Genomic DNA, 21,761 nt, shown 5'->3' with positions numbered 1-21,761 from the left:
GGAACTACATGCAAATTTTTGGGTCTATATATGTATTTTTCTGATGGAGCTATAACAGTATTATGTTGGGACTTCCCTGGTGGCTCAGAGGGTAAAGAATATGCCTGCAATGAGGGAGACCCAGGTTTGATCCCTGGGTCAAGATCCCCTGGAGAAGGGAATGGCTACCCACTCTAGTATTCTTGCCTGGAGAATTCCATGGATATAGGAACCTGGCAGGCTACAGCCCACAGGGTTGCAAAGAGTCAGACACCACTGAGCGGCTAAAACACGCAAGTAAAAAAGGTTATGAATTTTCATATATGGATGGGTTGTGGAATAAAGAACAAAGAAACCACAAGCAGAATATTTATACATTTATTTATAATGAAATTATGATCTAAATATTTACAACATATCGGAAACCAGAGGATACGTTTATACAAAGCCAGTCTGCAAAGTATTCAAATGTGCAAAAACGACAGTTCAGTATCTCAAACTACTCCTGGTTCAGCAGACTAGCTCCTTCACTTTCACACATCAATATTTGATACAAAAAAGTTCTTTTGGCAAAACCTGTAATGCCAAGAAAAAAGACAAGTTGCAATTTCAGTCACTAAGTCCACCATTTATTCCAAGCAGTCAAATCTCTCTATTTTCAGCTGCAACCAGTTCTCAGAGAGATAGACCACTGGATGTCATTTCTGTGATGAGTTCTGACCAGCTTTTGATCAAGTAATTTTCTCAGACCCAGTTGAAGACAAGGAGCTTAGACGGGCAGTAAAAACAGCAATGGTTATCTGAGACAAGAGTGCCTGAAAGGTACCAGCTTTGACTCATCCCAATGGAAAAAAACCTCCAATATCCCAGCTATATCCAACAGTTTTGCATTAGTAATGCATTTGCATTTTCCAAAACAAAGAATCCAAAAAATGAAATAGGGATGAGGACTTTTTAGATTTAAATACTGAAAGGAAAGGATGGTCTTAAAATCATTTCCCCACTAATAAATAGTAAGGCTTTGTTTGGAACCAGTTATTATCAAAATTGATTGACCACAGTAGTAAAATACAAATAAAACTTGCTTTATGTCAGAATAAGGGCTATTCATTTGGAAAAGGCTGGACCAGGTCAAGGGTATATTGGAATGACCCTGTTGAACAAGCACATTTCACCAACTGTTAAAAAGCTTGAGACAAATTTGTGATTCTAAGTAAATTTTAACAGATGCTATGCCACTGCAGAAATAAGGGTATTTTAAAAAAAAAAAAAAAAAAAAGAATGGAAACCCTTTAAGAAAGGGAACACTCATCACTGACTTTTTTTTCTTTTTCCCCATCACTGACTTCTGTAAAAGTCCAAGATGGTTCCCCGTACAGGCCCCAGAGTCATCTTATTAAATCAAATGCATGCATTATTGCTAGAGAGTCACCAAGGCTCAAATCTCTGCTCCACTGTTGCCTATGGAGCCATCCAGAATGGCATCTGTTGTTTAGCTCGTGGTTGTGATGAAGGATATTGATATCCCAAACTCCAGCCCTGTGGAAAACTACTTGCATTTTTATGACCTCCGTGTTCCTCCTCTTCGTCAGATGAATCTGCAGCATAAGCCACCAAGCCAAACCCCTTCTCTGTAGTCTTCATTTTCTTGACTGGATAATCTAGAAGAGAAAATAACCCCAACCCCATTCCCCACCAAGAAGAAAAAAAAAAGATAATACCATAAATTCGTTAATTAAAAAAAAAAAAAGATGTTAATTGTGGTTAGTTGGACACCATTTTGAGGTCACAGGGTCAATGGTCACCCAAAAACGTTGAAGATCACACGAAAAACAGCACCAGCATCAGCAAATGGGAATCCACCAGAACCATGTAAGAAAACAGAGAAAGAAAAAAGAAACACACACACACAAAAAAAAAAAAGAAAAAAAAAAAAAAAAAAGGAAAGTTAGCAAGTAAGTCTCTGGAGTCTGATATTTCACCTTTAAAAAGTTAAAAGAAAAGAAGAAAAGAAAAACATGTACTTTCTTCTGTTCATTTTTATGACTATAGGCAAAGAAAAAAAATAATCCCATTTATGGACCTCTCCAAATTTAGAGTTCTGAGATACTAAGAAGCAACATTTTAAAAAAGACACTGGTTGACCATTCCCAACCAATAAATAAGAGATATAAGGTGAGAGGTAGCTCAGCTCCCAACACAAAAGTCTTTTTAAGTCTGCATCAGGTTACCTCCAGGTATTCAAACAACAAAGGCAACAAAATTTTGAAATGACCTACCAATCATTACTTTTTCCTAAATGTCACTGATGCTATGTATAAAATGTAAGTCGACTGACTCTTTTCTAGACACACGTCGGTTGAAAATAAAAGGCTGTGTAACTATATGATGTCCTTATAAACAAACAAACAAAAAAAAGTATTCTCATTAGCCAACAGATTATAGAGGTTGGATTAAACACCTGAATAAGTCAACCTGAATGAATATCAGATTAGAAAGCTAATAGCTTAAGACCAGTCTTAGCCATTTCCTTGCTCCCCCAGCTACACCTTACTCACCATGACTCCCTGTTAAAGTCCCAGACCCATTCCTTTCGTCAGACTCTGTTTTTATTCCAGTCACTGGAAAGGCTGGTGGAGGCATCAACTGCCTGTTAAAAGTTAAAAATAATTTTTCAGACACATTCAACTTTTCCAGTAGATAAGAAGTTGAATAACAATACAATCTGCAAATAAAAGTTCATTTTAACCATTAATTTCAACCCTTTCTACCTGACACCATATTCTTCAAGCAATTATCAAGTTGTAAGATTAGGAAATTTCCTGGCAGTCCAGTGGCTAGGACCCAACACTTTCACTACCAGTGCCCTGGGTTCAACCCCTGGTCAGGGAACTAAGATCTCACATGCCATGCAGTGTGGCCAAAAACAAAAGTTGTAAGATTATAAGGATATAATAGAATGAGTAAATAAACAAATTAAAGTTGTAATAGGGAACTATATTTAACATTACGGAATAATCTCAAAGGGAAAAGAACCTGAAAAAAAAAAAATAGATATGTATGTACAGCAAGTAAATCACTTTGTTGTACACTTAAAACTAATGCAACATTGTAAATAAACTATACTTCAAAATAAAAGAAAAAAAAAGAGGTCTTTCCAATGCAAACTGTATCTGTCATGACCTGCAAGTAGTTGTCCCAGCTATTCGTTTGAATATGCCTTTGTATACTTTCAACTACTGTAAAACATGGTATATCCACTAATGGGATTTGCCAATCACAGTACATATTTCTAGGCAGTTTATAAAATGATGCATCAAGAATTAAAGTATGAGAAAAAAGGAAAGTATGATATCTTTATGGAAAAAAACAGAGTGAATGAATATGAAAGAATAAACTGTTGTGATAAAAACCAGCTCCATCTTGTGAAGGCTAACATAATATAGGAGAGAATTCAAGCACTGGGTGGCAGGCTGGACTCTCATTCAAGTACCTCCACCCATGATATTCTATGATTCTAAGTAGCAAAAATGGTTTGATTGTGTAATACTTCTTTTACTGTCTATCCTTAGGAAAATGGCTAAGACACAGACAAAAAAAATAAAGGCAGATACCTGAATAATCAAGTACTGAACTATTTAAGGCCGAGTGTAAGTGATTCTAAGACTGTGTAAAGGACAGCATCGTATTTTCCATTACTGCATCCATTACAATGAACAGGAGATTATCTGATCCAAATGATTTCATCTCAGTTTAACATGGGTGCTCATAGCAACGATCATTATTCACATTAATGTTGCAAAAAATAAAAAAATGACATCTGAACGTATCCATATAATTATGTTCCAACTAACTTACCTGTCCCTCTCTCGCTCTTTGCCTGAGGAACTTGCCGGCTTCGATCCTGCACCTTCAATCTCATTCTGACTGGAGAAGCCTGTACCTAAATTAGTCATATGAATGGGTCCATGCTATGAGCAGAAAAATACAGTGGCATTAGCAAATCTACAACTGCCGTATTGACTTTAGCTCCTTAATGTAACTGTCAAGTGCCTCATCTTTCTGATAAACTGCAGTAAGCTGTACTACATAGCTCTCTGGGATTTGGAGTTAACTATACTCAAAGCACAGACTATCACTTTTCTCTGTAGGACTTGGCCAGAGATTTTGTGCTTCATTATGCTATGTCTTTATGTTTTCAATTATCTATGACTTAACTGGTTTGTATAAATCTAGTTATAAACTACAAAAATGCTCCAAAGAATGTCTGGTTCAAGGAATGCTTCAGAGGATTCTGGCAAAGTACTTCTCCGGATAAAACAAGACTGTACCAAAATTATGTATTTTAATAATCTAAAAAGACTCATCAGTGAATGAGTTTATAATCACATCCATGCACAGAATCACTGCATTTCTGGCTATCGTTTTTTCAGGGGTGTAGGAATTAGAGAATGACACCATCCTCTTGTTTAGCAAGGAGAAAAAGAACAGTGCCAAGGTTTTAAATACAAACCATATATTGGTAGAGTAATAGTTCTTCCCTACTCATTTCACTACAAGCTGTAAGAGGCTTTCAAGAGTCTGCTGTATAAAGAGGAAGTGCAGAATTTTACAGAACTTCCAGATGCTAGTCATAGGAGACTTCTCTCTAGGTGGAGAGCTCTGTATTCTCTTATCTCCCTGACCCAAAAACAAAACCCACCCAAAGGGAATCACTCTTGGTTTAACTTAATCCCTACGGATAAGTATCTTACTTAAATGGATTCCAGAATGCAGAAATCCTAGTATTGGGAGGACAGTTGACACAGATGTGAACTTATCTTTCTTTAAAGGGAGAATACAGTAAGATAAGCTGAGATAAGTAAGATAGGATATTTTATTTAACCTGGTATCCAAGAAGTCCAGATTCTCGTTCATCTGGTAGCTCCTCTGTGAAGCGCCTCTTCTGTGCCTGGGGTTGACTTGGGAGTGGGGGCTGGGGCTGGGGTGGGGGCTGGGGGCCGGCAGGCAAGGCAGTTTTGACAGGAGCAGCAGGAATAAAAGGCCCACTCATCGGACTCTGGGACCAAAACAAACCAAGGAGGAAAAAGTGTGAGAAAGCCCAACTAACAAATAACGAAAGGATGTTTACAACATACTTTAGTGATCAACATGATGCATGTACATCCTTCATCTTCTGGTCCTAAGTTTCCTTCAAGTATAATTTGGTAACAGTATCACCTAGTCTTCCTACCTTCATGGCAGCTAACATGAAATTGAAAAACTCTACAATGTTTTGAACTCTCAGGAAAAACCTGCTGCACATTTTTGCCATCAGGAGCAAACATGATCATGAACAAACAATAGACACTCCAGTCACTTACTTAGTTCGGAAGTTCTCAAGCAAGAACATTCTCTTATTTAAAGCCCTTTAATCAACGTAATTAGCTCTTTCTGGATCATAAATGATGCTAAGGCTTGTGTGGCAAATACAACTTCATCTATCATTTCCATGGATAAACTATGTCAAGAACAAGTATAATAGTTTTAAGAGGTTGTTCCGAAGAGGAAAAGATAGATATATTAGAGAAAACAAGCACTTCTAAAAGGAAAACTTTCATTAATAACAGCTAATATTTACTGACTGCTTACTTAATCTTTGCAACTCTGGATTATAATGATTATGCCATTTGATATATAAAGAAAACTAGAGCCTGGATAGATTAAGTTCTCTGCCAAGATCACACACCTCAAAAATGGGGAAGCATCATGGACCCTGCCAGTCTATCTCTAAACCCATACTCTTAACCATTCTGCTATATTGCTTCCCAATTACAAGAGAATGTGGCTCAAAGCTGCAGAACTATAGCTCTGTCTAAATATAAGGTAAAATAATTATGACTAGGGGACCACAAACAATTGAGTTCATAAGCCCATTTTTGGTTTCACACTGTACAACCGCTTTCAGTGCTCACAGCCCACAGGTAAAGAGACTGGGCAATGGTTCGAGGCTGTTTTCTCTGGCATGGGTACACTATGAGAGGCCCACAGAGGAGGACCTGCCATAAATCCATTACCATGCTTTCATTAGTCTTTCCCCTGCCTCTAAGAAGAAGGGTACATAATCTAAACGAGCTGGCTACTTATTCTTTTCCTAAAATTCTACTTTCCTAGCTTGAGAAATATATACCAGCATTTATAATCCTTTCATTTAGGAAGCTCACATACCTCTTGGCCTAGAACACCTGTATATGATATATTTCTTCTAAGATTAGCAAATCAGTTCCTATCATTTAGACGAGTGTGGTGTGCCAGCCCTAATCCGTGGGAACTTTAACACTGCAAAGCCCAGGACAGGTAAACTATGATTCTTGCCTGCTATCTGTTTTTGTAAATCAAGTTATCAGAACACAGTCATGCTCATCCATTTCCTAGTGCAGCGATGGCTTTTCCGCTACAGCAAGAGTGCAGTAGTTATGGCAGAAACTGTATGGCCCACAAAGCCTAAAATATTTATCTTCCAGCCCTTCGTGAAAAGCTCGACAACTTGTGCTCTAAAGTAGTATTTGGTGGCAAAAGTTATAAAACTGTAAACTTTAGGATAAATATACACATGTACACACTATTCCAAAGTATTCAGGTAGTTCGATGGTGGGAACACAGGAAGAAACACCTCGAATTCCAGTTGCTTCTGAATAATACCAGCACCTTTCCACCCCCTCCCTGCCCCAATTTTTCCTAATTCAGTGGTCTCGTATTTCATATCCTGGCAACCTACCTGTCCAGTGCTAGCTGGAGGCTGCACTTGTGTTATCGGGTATTGTGTTGGCACAGGTGGAACTCCAGTGGGTAATGCTGGCAAGACTCCAGGTGCCAAAGAAACAGCTGGTGGCACTATACTTGGTACTCCGTAAGGAGGTTGAACTGGCTGCTGAGGAGGGGGAACAACAGGGTAACCAGACTGATAGCCATTGGATGGATAATATGGTGGCTGAGGAGGGACACTACTTATAGCAGAGGGTTGTGTATAGCCTGAGGGGGAAGAAAAAAAGTGTTTAATCAGCTGCAGCAGAATGAGACATTTTAGCTGAATATTAAACTTAATCTCTAGGGAAGAAAACTACTGAGGCACAAATGGCTTTCCAAATTACCCTAAGTTAAAGTAAATATTATTAGTGCCCTGGCACAGTTACTTTAACTTCAAGTATCTTACTTTATTCATTAATATCACTACCAAAATATTTCGTTTTAACACTTCAAGACATACACACCTGGTAAAGGTACAGCAGTATTAATCTGATTCACAAATCTAGAGTATTCAGCATGAACCTGAAAAGTGAAGGGAAAACAAATCAATATGAAACAGTCTCAATTCACTTAGTATATATAAAGATATGTAATTCTAGGATCAAAGCAAATTAGAAGCTAAAACATTTCCATCGATGTTTCAGTCAAATTTATTAGACTTGTTTAATCTAAATTTTAAATTAGAAAATTTAGAAAACTCCTCCCAGGGAGTTCAGTGGTAAAGAATTCGCCTGCCAATGCAGAAGACACGGGTTAGATTCCCTGGGTCAGAGATTCCCTGCAGGAGGAATGGCAACCTACTCCAGTATTCTTGCTAGGAGAATCCCACGGGCAGAGGAGTCTGGAGGGCTGCAGTCCATGGGATCACCAAGGGTCATAACACAACTGAGCGCACACACACTCTTAATTTTAATAAGGCACACCACTAAATTACTAACCCAGGTTTTGGGAACAAGAGACATGGACATCAGGAGCACCCGAAGTGAAGTGAAAGTCGCTCAGTCATGTCTGACTCTTTGTGACCCCATGGACTACAGGAATTCTCCAGGCCAGGACACTGGAGTGGGTAGCCTTTCCCTTCTCCAGGGGATCTTCCCCAACCTAGGGATCGACCCGGGGTCTCCCACATTAGGGGAGCAATTTGAGTGGAGCATCCTAACCACCCCCCACTTGGCCCAATTCTAGGGTAGAAAATCATCCACAGAGCCACAGAAATTAATCAGTCAAGATATTTCTAAGTTTTCTGTTTAACTGTAGAGAAACCATTCATTCTTTTATTTACTGGGTAATTTGCTCTCAAGGAGCTCATGGTTTAATGAAGGTTTATTACCTCTTCCATCCAATTCTTCATTATAAGGATCTTATTAAGTCCAACTTTGTTGCTACTTAGTAAGTACAACAAAGAAAAAGATGAGGAACTGGTCAAGGAAGTTATATGAGACAAGGGTTGGTAAATCAGGTTACCTTGCAAAAGCAAAGGAAATAACAGCTTCATCCTGAGATGCCTGACCAAATTCCTTAAATTACCAAATAACGCAAGACAGAACATATTCAACCCCTCGAACCTGATTTCCTTTAGGTGCTATAAAAAACCTATGGTTTATTTTAACTTCTGGTTATTTGATTATAGAATAAACAGAATGGACAGTCAAAGAGGCCCAAAGGATACCGCGAAGGATGACTGGCTTCCAACTGTGATAACTCAACCCACCTCATCTAAAGCTAATATTAAATTTGGAATTCAGATCATAAACCACCTGACCAGGATTAATAGTGGTATTTAAGTAACTGACAACACTGAGACTGTATGATACTATACAGTGGAAATGTCATACTGAAATAGCTCCTGAAGAAGAAATGCAAGTCAACAGTGACCCTGGCTAGGGGAGTCTGACTTCCGTACAGAGAGTATCAGTTGCTGGAATAGTGCAGTAGTGTGAAGTGTTGTTCCAACCCCCTACCAAATTTATGTCTGCCAAGAACACTGGAATATGACCTCGTTTGGCAACAAGAAGGTCTTTACAGACGGAGATCATTAAGTTGCAGTCATGCTGGATTAGAGTGGACTGTAAAATCAAATCTCCTCCTTCTTATGAGAGGAGGTAAGAGAGACACAGGAAAGGCCAGGTGAAGATGGAGGCAGAGTTAAGCTGACACAAGGCAAAGAATGCCAAGGACTGCAGGTTAATTATTAACAAGCTAGTTGAGAGGAAAGGAATGGATTCTCCCTTGGAGCCTTCAGAGGGAACCTAGCTTGCCCACACCTTGATTTTGGACTTCTGGCTTCCTGAACTATGAGAGAATAAAGGTCTGTTGTTTTAAGTCATCTGGTTTGTGGGAATTTGATATGGGAGGCCTAGGAAACTCATACAGGTAGAAAAATAGCTAAGACACAGTCCAAGACGGCAGTAGATCTTCTAAATGAGTTTCAGACAGATAAATATAACTTACTGTTTGCAAGAGATTCTCACAGAGCTTCTTGGCAGCAGCTAGGCCTTCTGGTTTGGGATGACTGTAAAGACATAAGAACCAATAAATTTGAAAGGAAGAAAAAGAAAAGATACAGAATTCTGCTTTGTATGCTGTTTTCTAAATGCAGCATAGTCAATGTAGCACAAATCTAAGTTTCTGAATATCACAAAACAGAAACACAAAAATAGTCCTTAAGCCCTTCAAGATATAACTAATATCATTACCACAAATGTTATGGTCTCCTTCTTTGAGTAACGGTATTTCTTGATATAAACAAAACCTATTTAAAGATCACTAAAATTATTTTTAAATGTATTGTCGTAGGTTTAAATGAAAGTTATTTCAGGCTTACTACAGCTCATTTTATGATCACAGACTCTTATAAAACCCAAAGATGTAAATACTAAAAAAATCCAATCACACCTCTACTTCAGTTTTTATTAACTAATTACAAAGCAATTACTGCTATTATTTACTGAAGTTCCTAATGCTACTACTTATTAAGCTCATATTCTCTTGCTCCTCTTGGGTCATTTCTGCCTGTACTGATCAGCTGACAAGTATCCAAATGTCCTTAGCTCTATCTATCCATACCTGATGTAAATGTACATAGGTTCAAAAGCTTCTCGGCCAGATGCTGGCTCAATGCAGCCTGAGCCTTTCCCTCGTAGGAAGACTTTGGCACCTGTTTCAATCTGAATGTGCTGCAAATAGGTGCAGCCTGGACCTTCCACTTTCTCCTTGACATTAAAAGTGGGCACAGCATGTTCAAGACCCACGAATAATTTATCTTGAACATAATGCATCTGCAGAAGAACAGAATATCTCTAATTAAAACAGAATACATAAATAAATCCTAAAAATGAAAATTATTAGGCAAAATATTTTAATCCTCCAGATACTTTCAATCACTTCCAGAATAAAGACCCCCCCCTGTAATTCCTACCATGAACCTAAAAAATAAACCTTATCAAGTTGCTTGAACACAAACTACATATTCCATGTACATACCTACAACATTAACATCTTACTCTGTTCAGTGAAATCTATTTAAGAAGTGAAAACCCAAGATTCAATACTGAGTAAGTAAATCCACTTACTGTATAAGAAATAGCAAAGACAGTCTCCTGTAAAGCTGGAGTAGAATGTCGGGTAGTACAGTCAACCCTGTGATATTCTATAACACACGGAGGGCTGCTCTCTCCAACCCTTATTTTCTAGGAGGATTGTATCAGCAGAGTCTTGCTTCATCAGACTCAGCCTTCTTAGTCCTCCAGTTAAGTTTACTAATTTAAACCAAACCACTGACTTCAAAATGAACAATATGTGTACTCTTTGATCTATCAGTCCCTTTTCTATGTGAACCACAAACTGGCACTTGCCATGTATGCTTGCCATCTCCCTCTGCAAGGATTAAATCATGTGCTGCTGCCACTGCTGAATTTCAATACCTTCTGAAAGGTGTTCAGGGTGGAAAATAGAAATGAGGTACTCTTACACTCCCAGAAAACTGGTAGGACAGGTTTTCAAATAGCTAGCTATTCTCAAGAGCTGATTCTACGAGTCTAATTTTTACATCTCCTTGTACCTAGAAAAGCACTAAAATCCTTCATGGTGATGACTATTTCTCGTGACTAGCAGAAGCTTTATCAGACCAGAAGAACTTTCTAAAAAATAAACATGCTCAATTACATGTACTCTCACCTACCAAAATCACATATATACTGCCCTTCCCCTCTATCTCTCTGGAACAGTCTCTGAGAATTATTTGAGGCACTATCTCCCGGGCTACAGTTTTCATACTGGCCCAAATAAAACTTAACTCTCAACTCTCATGTTATGCATTTTTTTTTTTTTAAGTTGACATCTAGAATGTATCAGTATAAAGAGATGTGTGTTCAGATGTTCACTACCTCTTGGTAACCTAGATGGTCCATTAATAGGATTATCAAGGGGGTAACTTTTAGGTTCGAACTTCAGGGTTTTATTTTTTCTTCATACTCCCTATAGTATTTGGCATATATCATTTTTACAGCAATGATAACACTGTTAATGACCTCTCCATAAAACATACCCCTGACTGGAAGGGAGGCTTCTGGCTGACAGCTGGAGACAGCTGTGCAATGGGTGCTGGCTGGTGATAGACAGTGACTGTTGCACCATTAAAGGTTGGACTTGTCCCTGTGGCAGCTTTGACTACTCCGTTGGTAATAATTTCTTTGATTCGGTTTACAGCTCCTAGGGAGAAACACAGACAGTAAGGTACTGCACTAAAGAAGTGAGCGAGCAGACAAACAACAACGATCAACACAGGCCAATCCTCAGTTACTTGCGCTTTCAATCCATTTTATACATTACCCAAATATATTCATGAGTAGTTCCTTATCATAAAGAAGAGTTAAAACAGCCAACAGGAACAAACAGTTTGCCAACTTATTACATATAAGACTTTGCTCTTCACAAAAAGCAGTATGCGAGTCAAAACAATTACTTACTGTCCACTAATTCCCGTGTCTGGCCCTGAACATGAAGATACAATGGACGATCCCTATAAAGAGAAATATTAAAATGATGATAGCGAGCTGGTCACAACCAAAGAGGTCAAATGGGTCACCAAACCTAATCTGTTATCACTCAAATGTTTCTAAATAAGTAAAGGAGACCATATACATGAAAATGGCTGTTGCTACTTAAATTTCTAAGAACACAGTTTTATAGCTGGCGAATGAATACTTGCTGGCTGCTTAAAGTAAATGGGGCCACACAGGGATCAAATATGCTTTTATAGGCTCATGAACATTAATCTCTAGTCTTCTGGATAACCCAGTGTTTGAGAATAGCATTTCTTTCTGCTGGCTGTCTAGTAAGCTATGGACAAATGGGCTCTTGGCTATCCAACCTAATGTGCCAAGAGTGGTGGCATATATATATACATGCATATTTCTTTAAAGGTTCACACCCAACTGAGAAGACTCGTGAAGACACTCAACATAACATGGGGCTTCCTTGGTGGTTCAGTGGTTAAGAATATGCCTGCCAGTACAGAGGACATCCCTGGTCTGGGAAGATTCCACACACTGCAGAGTGACGAAGCTGGGGGGCAGCAACTACTGAAGCCCATGCAGGCAGAGCCCATGTTCTGCGACGTGAGAAGCCACCACAATGAGAAGCCCATGCACCACAACAAAGAGTAGCTCCTGCTTGCTGCAACTAGATTAAAGTCCAACGAAGACCCAATACAGCCAAAAACAAACATGTTTCTAACAAAACAAAACCATAAACTCACTTAAATTGTGACAATAATAAAGAAAGCGATCAACAACCATACTAATAAAAAGCTGTAGGCAAAACATAACTGTTTAAAGAAAAAAATGTTTAAAACAGCAACCAGCACATATGCAAGATTAAAATACAGTCTTAGCCTGGGGTAGAGAGCAAATTTTGCCTCCTAATTATATTTAGTTTAAGCCAATATGAAAAATGTTGCACTGCCTGAATACCTGCCCTCAAAAACTGGATAATGGAAGTAATGAAACTAAACTAAGATGAAACCTTTTTATGGACAACTTACAACCTATAATCATCACAGTGGTAATAAGGAATCCGATAAAAGGATTTTTCTAAAAGGGAGATTATGACAAAGTAGGAACCCACTTGTTGGGGGAAATATTTCCATAGAAAAAAATTTAGATATACAGTAAATATTAACAACCACTGTCTTCTTTCACAGTTTAATTTATTTCCTCCAGTAAAAGCACTAATTGTCAGGTAAAAAACCAAACAGCAAAAGAAACAGCTGCCAATACTTCTTACATCTGTTTTGAGATGTCTCAAATTCTGTTATAGAGTGAGTGAGCACACGTGTGTGTGTATAGCTACTAACCAAACATGTACACATACTCCCTACAAATGACAAATATGAAGCTAATGTGAGTCCTATGTCCAACTCTCCCCCAAAATATAGGCTATGCATACATACCCTGGTCCTACTTTGGCCTTCTCCTCAGTTGTCATGAACCTCCCTCGAGTTGACACCGCAGCCCCACTAAGTCGGCTGATCTAAAAAGCAAACAATGCATTAGATGATTTGGCAATTCACTGAGGTCAATGACATGCAGCAGGATATAGATTTTCCCCATTCATTCACTCCATCAATATGTAGGAGTGAGTTCTCTCCTATTATCTTGAAATTTTAACTCAAACTAACTCAAGGAATCCACCCCTATCTGTTTACCTTCACAAAGAAGTTCTTCCACAGTCAAACCCAATCCTGACTTTGCAGACCCAAAACCACTAATAAAAATCTGACACTACATCCACCCACCACCTTCCCCACAGAGGCCCCACATCTCCATACCTCATCTTGAGTCTGTCCTCGGGTCAGCAAGTTCCTACACGTGAGAGGCACATCGTTGATCTCTACTTCAGCCACAACCAGGTCATCCTTGCTTTTATTGCTAGTTAGGCCTTTGCCAGGGGCCTGAAGCTGTAACAGGAGAAATTACATTAAAAAGTTCATGTGACGAAACAATCTCTTTGCTGTTCAATTTAAAACTACACTTTCCCGAGTGCCACTAACTCCTTACTGATCCCCTCCACCTAGCAAACACACCTGGAAATATTCCTTGGTCATTCGTCATCAACAAAATAAAAAGCAAACAAAACCTCCATAAAATGACACCAAGTACAGTCAATTTACTTGAAGGCCAGCATTAGATATCTTTGTAACCTTGGCCCTGTGTGCATTTTTATGACCATATGATTACAGAAACACTATGGACTAAAAGCTGCAATCTCCAAAAGGAAAATTAAAGGCCAAGTTACGATGCTTTACTGCTCAATTAGATAGCTACAGGTGTAGTAAAATATAGGGTAGAGTCGAGTCCATGCACAACCTGAGTCCAACTACTCATACATCTCATCTGTGTAATAGAAAAGCTGCCTGTGTGCCAACACTAGGGTCACAATGTGACCTACACAACACAAAAAAATTCTACTCCTACAGAAACCTCAGAAATCCTTAAATTGTATCCAGTTCACATCCCATTACTCTCTTAAGGAAGAACAAAGAGAATGAATGAAAAGACAAGTAAGATTCTGAAACCTGACTGTTTTCTCTCAATTTAAACTATGGGCAAATCCATGACACTGTAAAATCAACTATAATAAAAAGTAAAATGGATAAAATGCTGTACAGCAGAAATTACCATAACTTTGTAAGTAAATCAACTATAATTTTAAAAAGTTAATAAAAGTTAAAAAATTTTTAAATAAACTACAGGGAATTCCCTGGTGGTCTAGTGGTTAGGATGCCAAGTTTTCACTGCTGAGGGCCTGGGTTTAATCCCAGGTTGGGGAATTAAGATCCCACAAGCTATGTGACATGGCCCCCTAAAATAATAAAAAATAAACTACAGGCAACTCCAGATAGCTGAATTTGAGTGTTATCTCAAAAACTTTAACCTCAAGATAGCCTCCCCCAACCCTTAGTTGCCGTGGAGAGCACGAGGAAGGTAAAATACAGATTATTTATTTGCACATTAGGTATTTTAAAAATGCGGAAGCAAACTAACTCAACAATATCCCTCTTCCTTTACTGACTTTCAAAATGCATTCACACACCTGTCTCACTGAATCCTTATGCCTTTAAAGGTGCAGATCAGTGTTGTCCAACAGAACTTTCTGTTTTCCACTTGCCAGTCCGATATGGGTGTCACCATACACACGTCGACTGAGCACTTGAAATGTGGCTAACATAACCAAGGAACTAACATTTACAACCAGTAACTGGGGCTTCTAGGTTTCATACATAGGTATTCTGATTCTAAATCCAGTATTCGTGCACCATGCTGCCTTCTGCTGGGTTCAATCACCATTTTAGAGATTACTTTTTTAGAAGAAAAAATGAGTCCAAATGAGTAACATCAATATTAATAATTTTAACATTCAAGCATCCATCTCCATCAATGTGCTTTTAGTATTTTCTTCTAGATTTTACAAATAAACAATTGACTCACACTATCTTTTCAAACCAAAAAACACAATGAATAACAAATTTCCAATTCGCTAAAAGTTTTCGCCAAATCCACAGAACTCAAGCATTAAAACATCCACACAGCTTCTGGCCTACTGATAGATATTATCTATTGACAAACTGGAAGGCTGAGGAATTGCATTTTCTTTCTCCCCCTAGCCCACCCAGCTTTATTGAAGTACAACTGACAAAACTGTAAACATTTAAGGTGTACAATTTTACATTTTGATATAAATATATACACATACAGTGTGAAATAATTACCACAAACACACTAATTAACATATCCATCACTTCACATGCGTTGCGTTTTCAAGTAGAACTCTTCATACATATCAAGGAAAGCAATTTTAATTAAACCAAAATAATTGTTTTTCACATGAAAACTACAATGGAATGGGCTGTCGTGGAACAAACTGAATTCTCCAACTCCAAACAAAAGCTAAATACCCAGAGTCTGAGGTGACACTGAAGTGAGACATCTGCGTCTGCCATTTACAGACTTAAGACAAGTTAACTTTCCATTCATGAACCTAATTTTCCATATCTATAAACTGGTGACAATAATCCACTCCATACCTGTCGCAAGGCTGTTTTTTCCCCAAGCGCAAAGCTTGCATTCTAGCAATATAAACAGAACTGTACCCCTTATTCTATAGCAAAATTCTTGCATTCTCCAGCAAGATAAAGGCTTCAAAGGTCCGACCCATTTCAGTTGTAAGCTTCTAATTATAACAAAGATTTTATAAAACGACCAAATAATTTCCTAATTTGTATGAAAACAGCAAAACAACTCACATATCAATTAATCATCTTAGTTCATGTTTAACTGCACTTCAGTTAGGCAGTCATTAGTTATCTGAATCTACAGCTTTTTAACTCGACACGACAATTTAAACCACGCGATTTATCTGAATTTCTCTTCTGACTTCAGGGAAAACATGTTATCAAAAAACATATTACACCACTGCCTTAGATAATTATGACTTCCCTGGTGGCTCAGACAGTAAAGCATCTGCCTACAATGCGGGAGATCCGGGTTCAATCCCTGGGTCGGGAAGATCTCCTGGAGAAGGGAATGGCAACCCACTCCAGTATTCTTGTTATATACATAGAACTTAAGCTGAACTAAGTGAACTAAGTTCAATCAAACTGCCTCCTAAAAACAAATCACAAGATATCATCAAATACATTTAAAATATAATTATCTTTAATTACTGTATCCCTGTTTTCTCTTTCATTCATCCAAATTATTGGGAGATTACAAGATTACAAAATAACCCCCATTAATATTGCAATTAGCAGAGTCGCCTCAACTTCAAATACCTTCTCAGCAGCATTCTGAGTTGGTTTCAGCTTTCCTTTGGCCATGAGCATGGCATTGATCTTGGCCGCCACAGCAGCAGCAGCATCCAAGGCTCCTGAGGGTGCAGCTGTGGAGCCCCCCGGGCTTCCCCCACTGCTAGTAACCTCCCCACCTGGGGTCGCCGGTGGCAAAAACAGAAGGGGGGCTGGAGCTGGTTGGTCCCATTTGCTGCGGCGCCTACGGAAGTAAAAGAAAAAACATTAGGCCCCATCAAAGCTTTCAGTTACATTTTTCTCCCCTCACGACACCTTAACACGCTACTTTCCCGCTATCATGTTCCCTTTACAATTTCGACTCTCCTATCAGAAATGGAATTACCGTCTCTCCTTAGAACTACTGCAACATTTCCCCAAATACTTCTTCCAACCTCGTTCCAGAATCTACTTCCTTTCTCCTCCGTCATCCCTATTAAGATTCCACTCTGTCCCATACGTGCTCGTCTCCGCCTCCCCCTTAGTTCGGCCTTCCCGAAGTCCCTGCTTTTCTCCTCTTTCTGATCCCCGCCGGCCTTTTCCAGGGACTCCAGGCCTGCTCACCACCCTTCGCCCCAAAAGTCCGGCCCTCCAATGTGTCCACTTCCCACCTCAGGGCCCTTCCACCCATACGCTGCCTCCCATGATCCCTCTGCCTCTCCTGCTCCCCACGCTCCCTGAGATGCCCTCTCCCGCGAAGCTTTACCCGCCGGCTCCAGGATGTGTCGCGCTCCCCGCGGACATGGCGACCGGGTCTGATCAACCACCCGCCAACTACTCCACTACCACCTTCCCGTCACTTCCGCCCCCAACGCCCTTACGCAGAGCCTCTTCCGGTCGTGAGGCAAAGCGGTTCCGGTGTAAACGTCTATTTCTATTGGACTCTGATTTCAAGGCTTCTGGAGTTGTGGGAGCCTTTAGGGTGTGACCTTCCTGCCTGCGCCTTGCCCTCGAAAAAGATGGCTGCTAAACCTCATATTCAGGAAGAATTGGGGCAAGGAGAATTCATCTTTGCTGTGGGCAAGTTGGTAGCCTAGAAGACAATACGCATGAGTCAGGGAATTAACCAGGTTTTACCCCCAATTCACTTACGTTACTGTGGAGTCCCAGCCTGTGGCTTGGAAGAGTGCTTTCCCACGACTTTTTCGAACTTCACGTTTCAGTTACATGTTTAGGAAAATGGAAACGATTCCGACTCTCAAAGGTTATTCGAAGATTTTTTTTTTTTTTTTTTCATTTCTGTGCGCCTAGCCCCATTTTAAGACTGAGGCATATAAAGACAAACCAGCCGCGGGTCCTCCCTTTCTATTGGTTGTAATGTGGCGGGGTAGGCACGCTGGCAATTACATAAATTAGGAATATGTGATAAGCAAAGATGAAGAAGATAGAATACTCAACTTGGTGGAGCTTACACGCAGGTATTTGAAAGAAACAGAATTTAAACGTCCGGGTGGGGGTTGGAGGAGTGATCCAGCGTTTGTTATGAAACACCGTGTTCTGGATCTGCCTACTTAACGGTTGAACTGGCCGAGTGCTGGGCGGGATCCGGAAAGCCCTTGGTAACCGGCTGAGTTGATTCTGAAAGCCAGAGATTACCAGCATGTAGGGTATCTTGGAGCAGCAAGGAGTCTCTAGATTGAGTAAATGCAGTATAATGGTATTTTTTCAAATACGTTTACATTGTGGTAGGATTGATATTTAGTCGCGAAGTCGTATCCAACCCTTTGTGACCCCATGGACTATAACCCACCAGGCTCCCATGGGATTTCCCAGGCAAGAATACTGGAATGGGTTGTCATTTCCTTCTCCAGGGGATCTTCCCGACCGAGGAATAGAACCCATCTCTCCTACCTTGGCAGGCGGGTTCTTTACCACTGAGCCACCAGGGAAGCCACCTCCTAGGGTTAATAGAATACAAATTCATTTAAAAGTCAAATAAATAGTGTTTTTCCCTCAGCATTTTATAAATAAATGTCCTTTCCATACAAATGCCACCATTATTATATATGAAATTAAATGTGTCCTATTTCTGCACTTTTCTATTGCATGAATCAATTTTTTCTTTTACTATATGTCATTATAACAATTTTATGCCTACATTAATATCTGTTAGGGCAAGCCCATATTCCTACATTCCTTTGCTTATATTGACAGGTGTGTTTTTACAAATGAATTTCGGATTTAAAAACGTTGTTTTCCCTTTGTGTTGTCTCCCCAAAACACAGTGTTGGTGGGATTATGACTGAAATTACATTGTGTTTATTTTTCCTTTTTTTTTTTAAATTGAGCTATAATTTACATACTGTAAAAATTTACTCTTTTTGAAAGGGTATCTTACAGGTACAATTCATTGCTTTTTAGTATATTCACAAAGTTCTGCAAGTATCACCATTATCTAATTTCAGATCATTTTCATCACCTACAGAGCAACTCTGCTTCCATAAGCAGTCACCCAATTTTCCCTTCCGGCCAGCTACTGGGAACCACTAATCTACTTCCTGTCTCTGTGGATTTGCCTATTCTGGCACTTCATATAAATGGAATCACAGAATTTGTGACCATTTGTGTCTGGCTTTTTTCACTTAGTAGAGTGTTCTTACAGTTCATCCAGGTTGTAGCACGTGTCAGTACTTCATTCCTTTTTATGGTTGAATACTATTCCATTGTATGGATATACCACAATTGTTTATCCACTCATCTGTTTCTAGATATTCATCATTTCTGTATCCCCTTTGGAGAAAATCCTGATAATCCTTTGCCCATTTTAAAATTGGGTTATTTATCTTTTTATTGTTAAGTTGTAAGTATTCATTATTTATTATGAATCCAAGTCCCTTCAGATATATGACTTGCAGTCTATAGGTTGTCTTTTCACTTTTCTTTCTTTTTTTTTTTTGGTCTTTTCACTTTTCTTGAGTTAGTTCTACTGATTTTAAAATCATCCATTTTACCTAGAATTTAAAATGTTTTGCATAAAATTTGATTAAAGGTCTCTTATTCTTTTAATCTCAATTGTATGGCTATTTCTTTATGTTCTATCTTTTTTCTTTTTATTTTCCTTATCCTCTCCCGGGTCTTGTCTATTTGTTCAACTTTCTGAAGAATCCATAATTTAGTTTTAATCATCAATATGTTCATCAATTCATCAATAGCAAATTAAAGGTGTTTTTTTTTTAAGTCTTTATTGAATTTGTTACAACATTGCTCTGTTTTACGTTATCTTTCTTGGCCATGAGGCATGTGGCATCTTAGCTCCCCAATCAGGGATCAAACCCACACCCCCTGCATTGGAAAGTGTAGTGTTTAACCACCAGGGAAATCCCTGAAATTTTGTTTTTATTCATTATATTCTCCTTTTGGTAATATTTAATGTTTTTCCTAGTTTCTTAAGTTAAATGCTCAGTTTACTTATTTAAAATTCTTTTAGAATTTCCCCAAGAAAATTTCTTTGTTGGTACAACCAAGTCTGATTTTCTATACTCCATTCAATTGCACTTTGTGATATTGCTAATTGAAAAAAATCTAAAGTGAGAGAGGTTAGGCTGAGGTCATTTTTCCTTCCTGTTTGCTGCGTGGTCAAAAAAAAAAAAAACTGACATGAATCTGAATGACTGTGCATTTCCTGGTGCTCATTTGGGTAGTATTAGGTAATCTACCAACCCTAAGGCAGTGACAGATTGGAGTTCATATAAAACTCATATGACTGGACCCTATAACCTCTCTCAGTATCCTGTCCTGACCCTTGAAACTTGCCACTCCCTCAGTGTTTCAGTGGCACTTTCTGTCTACAATCCAAATAGCGGTGGTACACATCCATACCTGCCTCCTTGAGTATCTCCCTGAATCCATTTAGATCAGCCCCAAATTGGAAAATGATGACACTGGATGTTGCTGTTCTGGCCTGATGTCCTCACCCACAGCAGTGGGAGTTATGATGAGGAAAAAGAAAAGATGGAGAGTGGGCTTTCACAGGGTCTCCAGTATATTCACCAGCACCCTTTGGGGTGTCACCTTCTACCTCAAGTGCTTTTGAATAATTTTTCCAAACAGATTTCCTATGAAGAAATCTGCTATCACTTCTAAAAACAGTTTAGATAGCAGATAACACAATCTGCTATCACCTCTAAAAGCCTTCTTACAAATGAGAAGTCTGTCAAAAAGAGAACAATGGAGCAACTGTTCAAGAAATAGAGTGTCTAGCCCCAGCTCAGCTTCTGTTGAGTCTTGGCCATACTTGTGCTAAGTCCTTTATAGCCAGGACATTTCCCAGTGTAGTTTTAAAATATGATTCCTGGGACTTCCCTTGTGGTTCAGCAGCTAGATTTCTCACTCCCAATGCAGGGGGCCCAGGTTCAATCCCTGGTCAAGGAACTAGATCCCACATATTGCAACTAAAAGATCTCAGATGATGCCATGAAGACAGAAGATCCTGAGTGCCACAACTAAGACCTGGTGCAGCCAGGTACAAAAATAAAAGAATAATCTTTTTAAAAATAAATAAAAGATGATTCCCCCTCCTTCCCCCTCACTTGAGCTAGCTTCAGTGAGCCTTGGCTATTTGTATAATTGAAAAATAAGTCGATGACTAAGAGTGGGTTTACACAGAAACAGACTCACAGACAACAGACTTGTGATTGCCAAAGAGGGATGGGGGAGGGATTGATTGAGAGTTTGAGATTAACAGATGCAGACTGTTATATAGAGGATGGATAAACAAGGCCCTACTGTATAGCACAGGGATTTATATTCAATATCCTGTGGATTAATATCCAATAGGCCATATGGAAAAGAATATGAAAAAGAATGTATATATATATATATATGTATAACTAATGTTATAATGTTGCGTGTATATATATATATGTATAACTAATGTTATATCACTCTGCAGTACAGCAGAAATTAACACAACACTGTAAATCAACTATACTTCAATAAAACAAAATTTTTTTTAAAGATTGGGTTTGCAAATCATAGACCCTCGGTGAAACTGTGACTGGCTGGTATCAGTTAACCCATTCCCGACTGAGAATTCAGCAGTGACAAAGCCAAACCAGGAGACACAGCAAACCCCAGAGGCCCTGTTAGCAGAATGGGAGGATTATACTCCATGCTTATTACTCTTTAGAGCCTTAGGAGAAGCACACTCCCT

At 39.0% G+C, this 21,761-nt stretch overlaps 1 protein-coding gene and 2 non-coding genes across 5 annotated transcripts; all 3 read right to left on the bottom strand.

The window, feature by feature from the left end:
- Positions 1-341: 341 nt before the first annotated feature.
- On the bottom strand, positions 342-17,423 carry KHDC4 (KH domain containing 4, pre-mRNA splicing factor). 3 transcript variants are annotated; one of them, XR_005719294.1, is made up of 14 exons: positions 17,316-17,423; positions 16,598-16,814; positions 13,595-13,723; positions 13,217-13,296; positions 11,733-11,785; positions 11,312-11,475; positions 9,832-10,043; positions 9,217-9,277; positions 7,230-7,287; positions 6,737-6,990; positions 4,865-5,038; positions 3,838-3,922; positions 2,538-2,629; positions 342-1,640 (listed from the first exon to the last, which is right to left on the bottom strand). XR_005719294.1 is itself a non-coding variant. In XM_040230309.1 (14 exons), exons 1-14 carry the CDS (start codon positions 17,351-17,353, stop codon positions 1,441-1,443), a joined length of 1,845 nt encoding a protein of 614 aa, XP_040086243.1. In that variant the 5' UTR covers positions 17,354-17,423; the 3' UTR covers positions 342-1,440. The 3 variants fall into 3 exon arrangements, 2 of the variants coding, with proteins under 2 accessions (XP_040086243.1, XP_040086244.1); XM_040230309.1 differs by having other exon boundaries at positions 3,838-3,950; XM_040230310.1 differs by having other exon boundaries at positions 342-2,629.
- LOC120857132 lies at positions 5,907-6,040 on the bottom strand. Its single transcript, XR_005719602.1, has one exon. It is a non-coding gene; the product is annotated as a small nucleolar RNA SNORA42/SNORA80 family (small nucleolar RNA).
- LOC120857137 lies at positions 10,381-10,515 on the bottom strand. The gene has a single exon (XR_005719607.1).
- Positions 17,424-21,761: the final 4,338 nt, after the last annotated feature.

The sequence above is a fragment of the Oryx dammah genome, unplaced genomic scaffold (assembly GCF_014754425.2).
Source record: "Oryx dammah isolate SB20612 unplaced genomic scaffold, SCBI_Odam_1.1 HiC_scaffold_28, whole genome shotgun sequence".
NCBI classification, from domain to species: domain Eukaryota; kingdom Metazoa; phylum Chordata; class Mammalia; order Artiodactyla; family Bovidae; genus Oryx; species Oryx dammah.
This window is presented reverse-complemented; position numbering and strand designations above follow the sequence as displayed.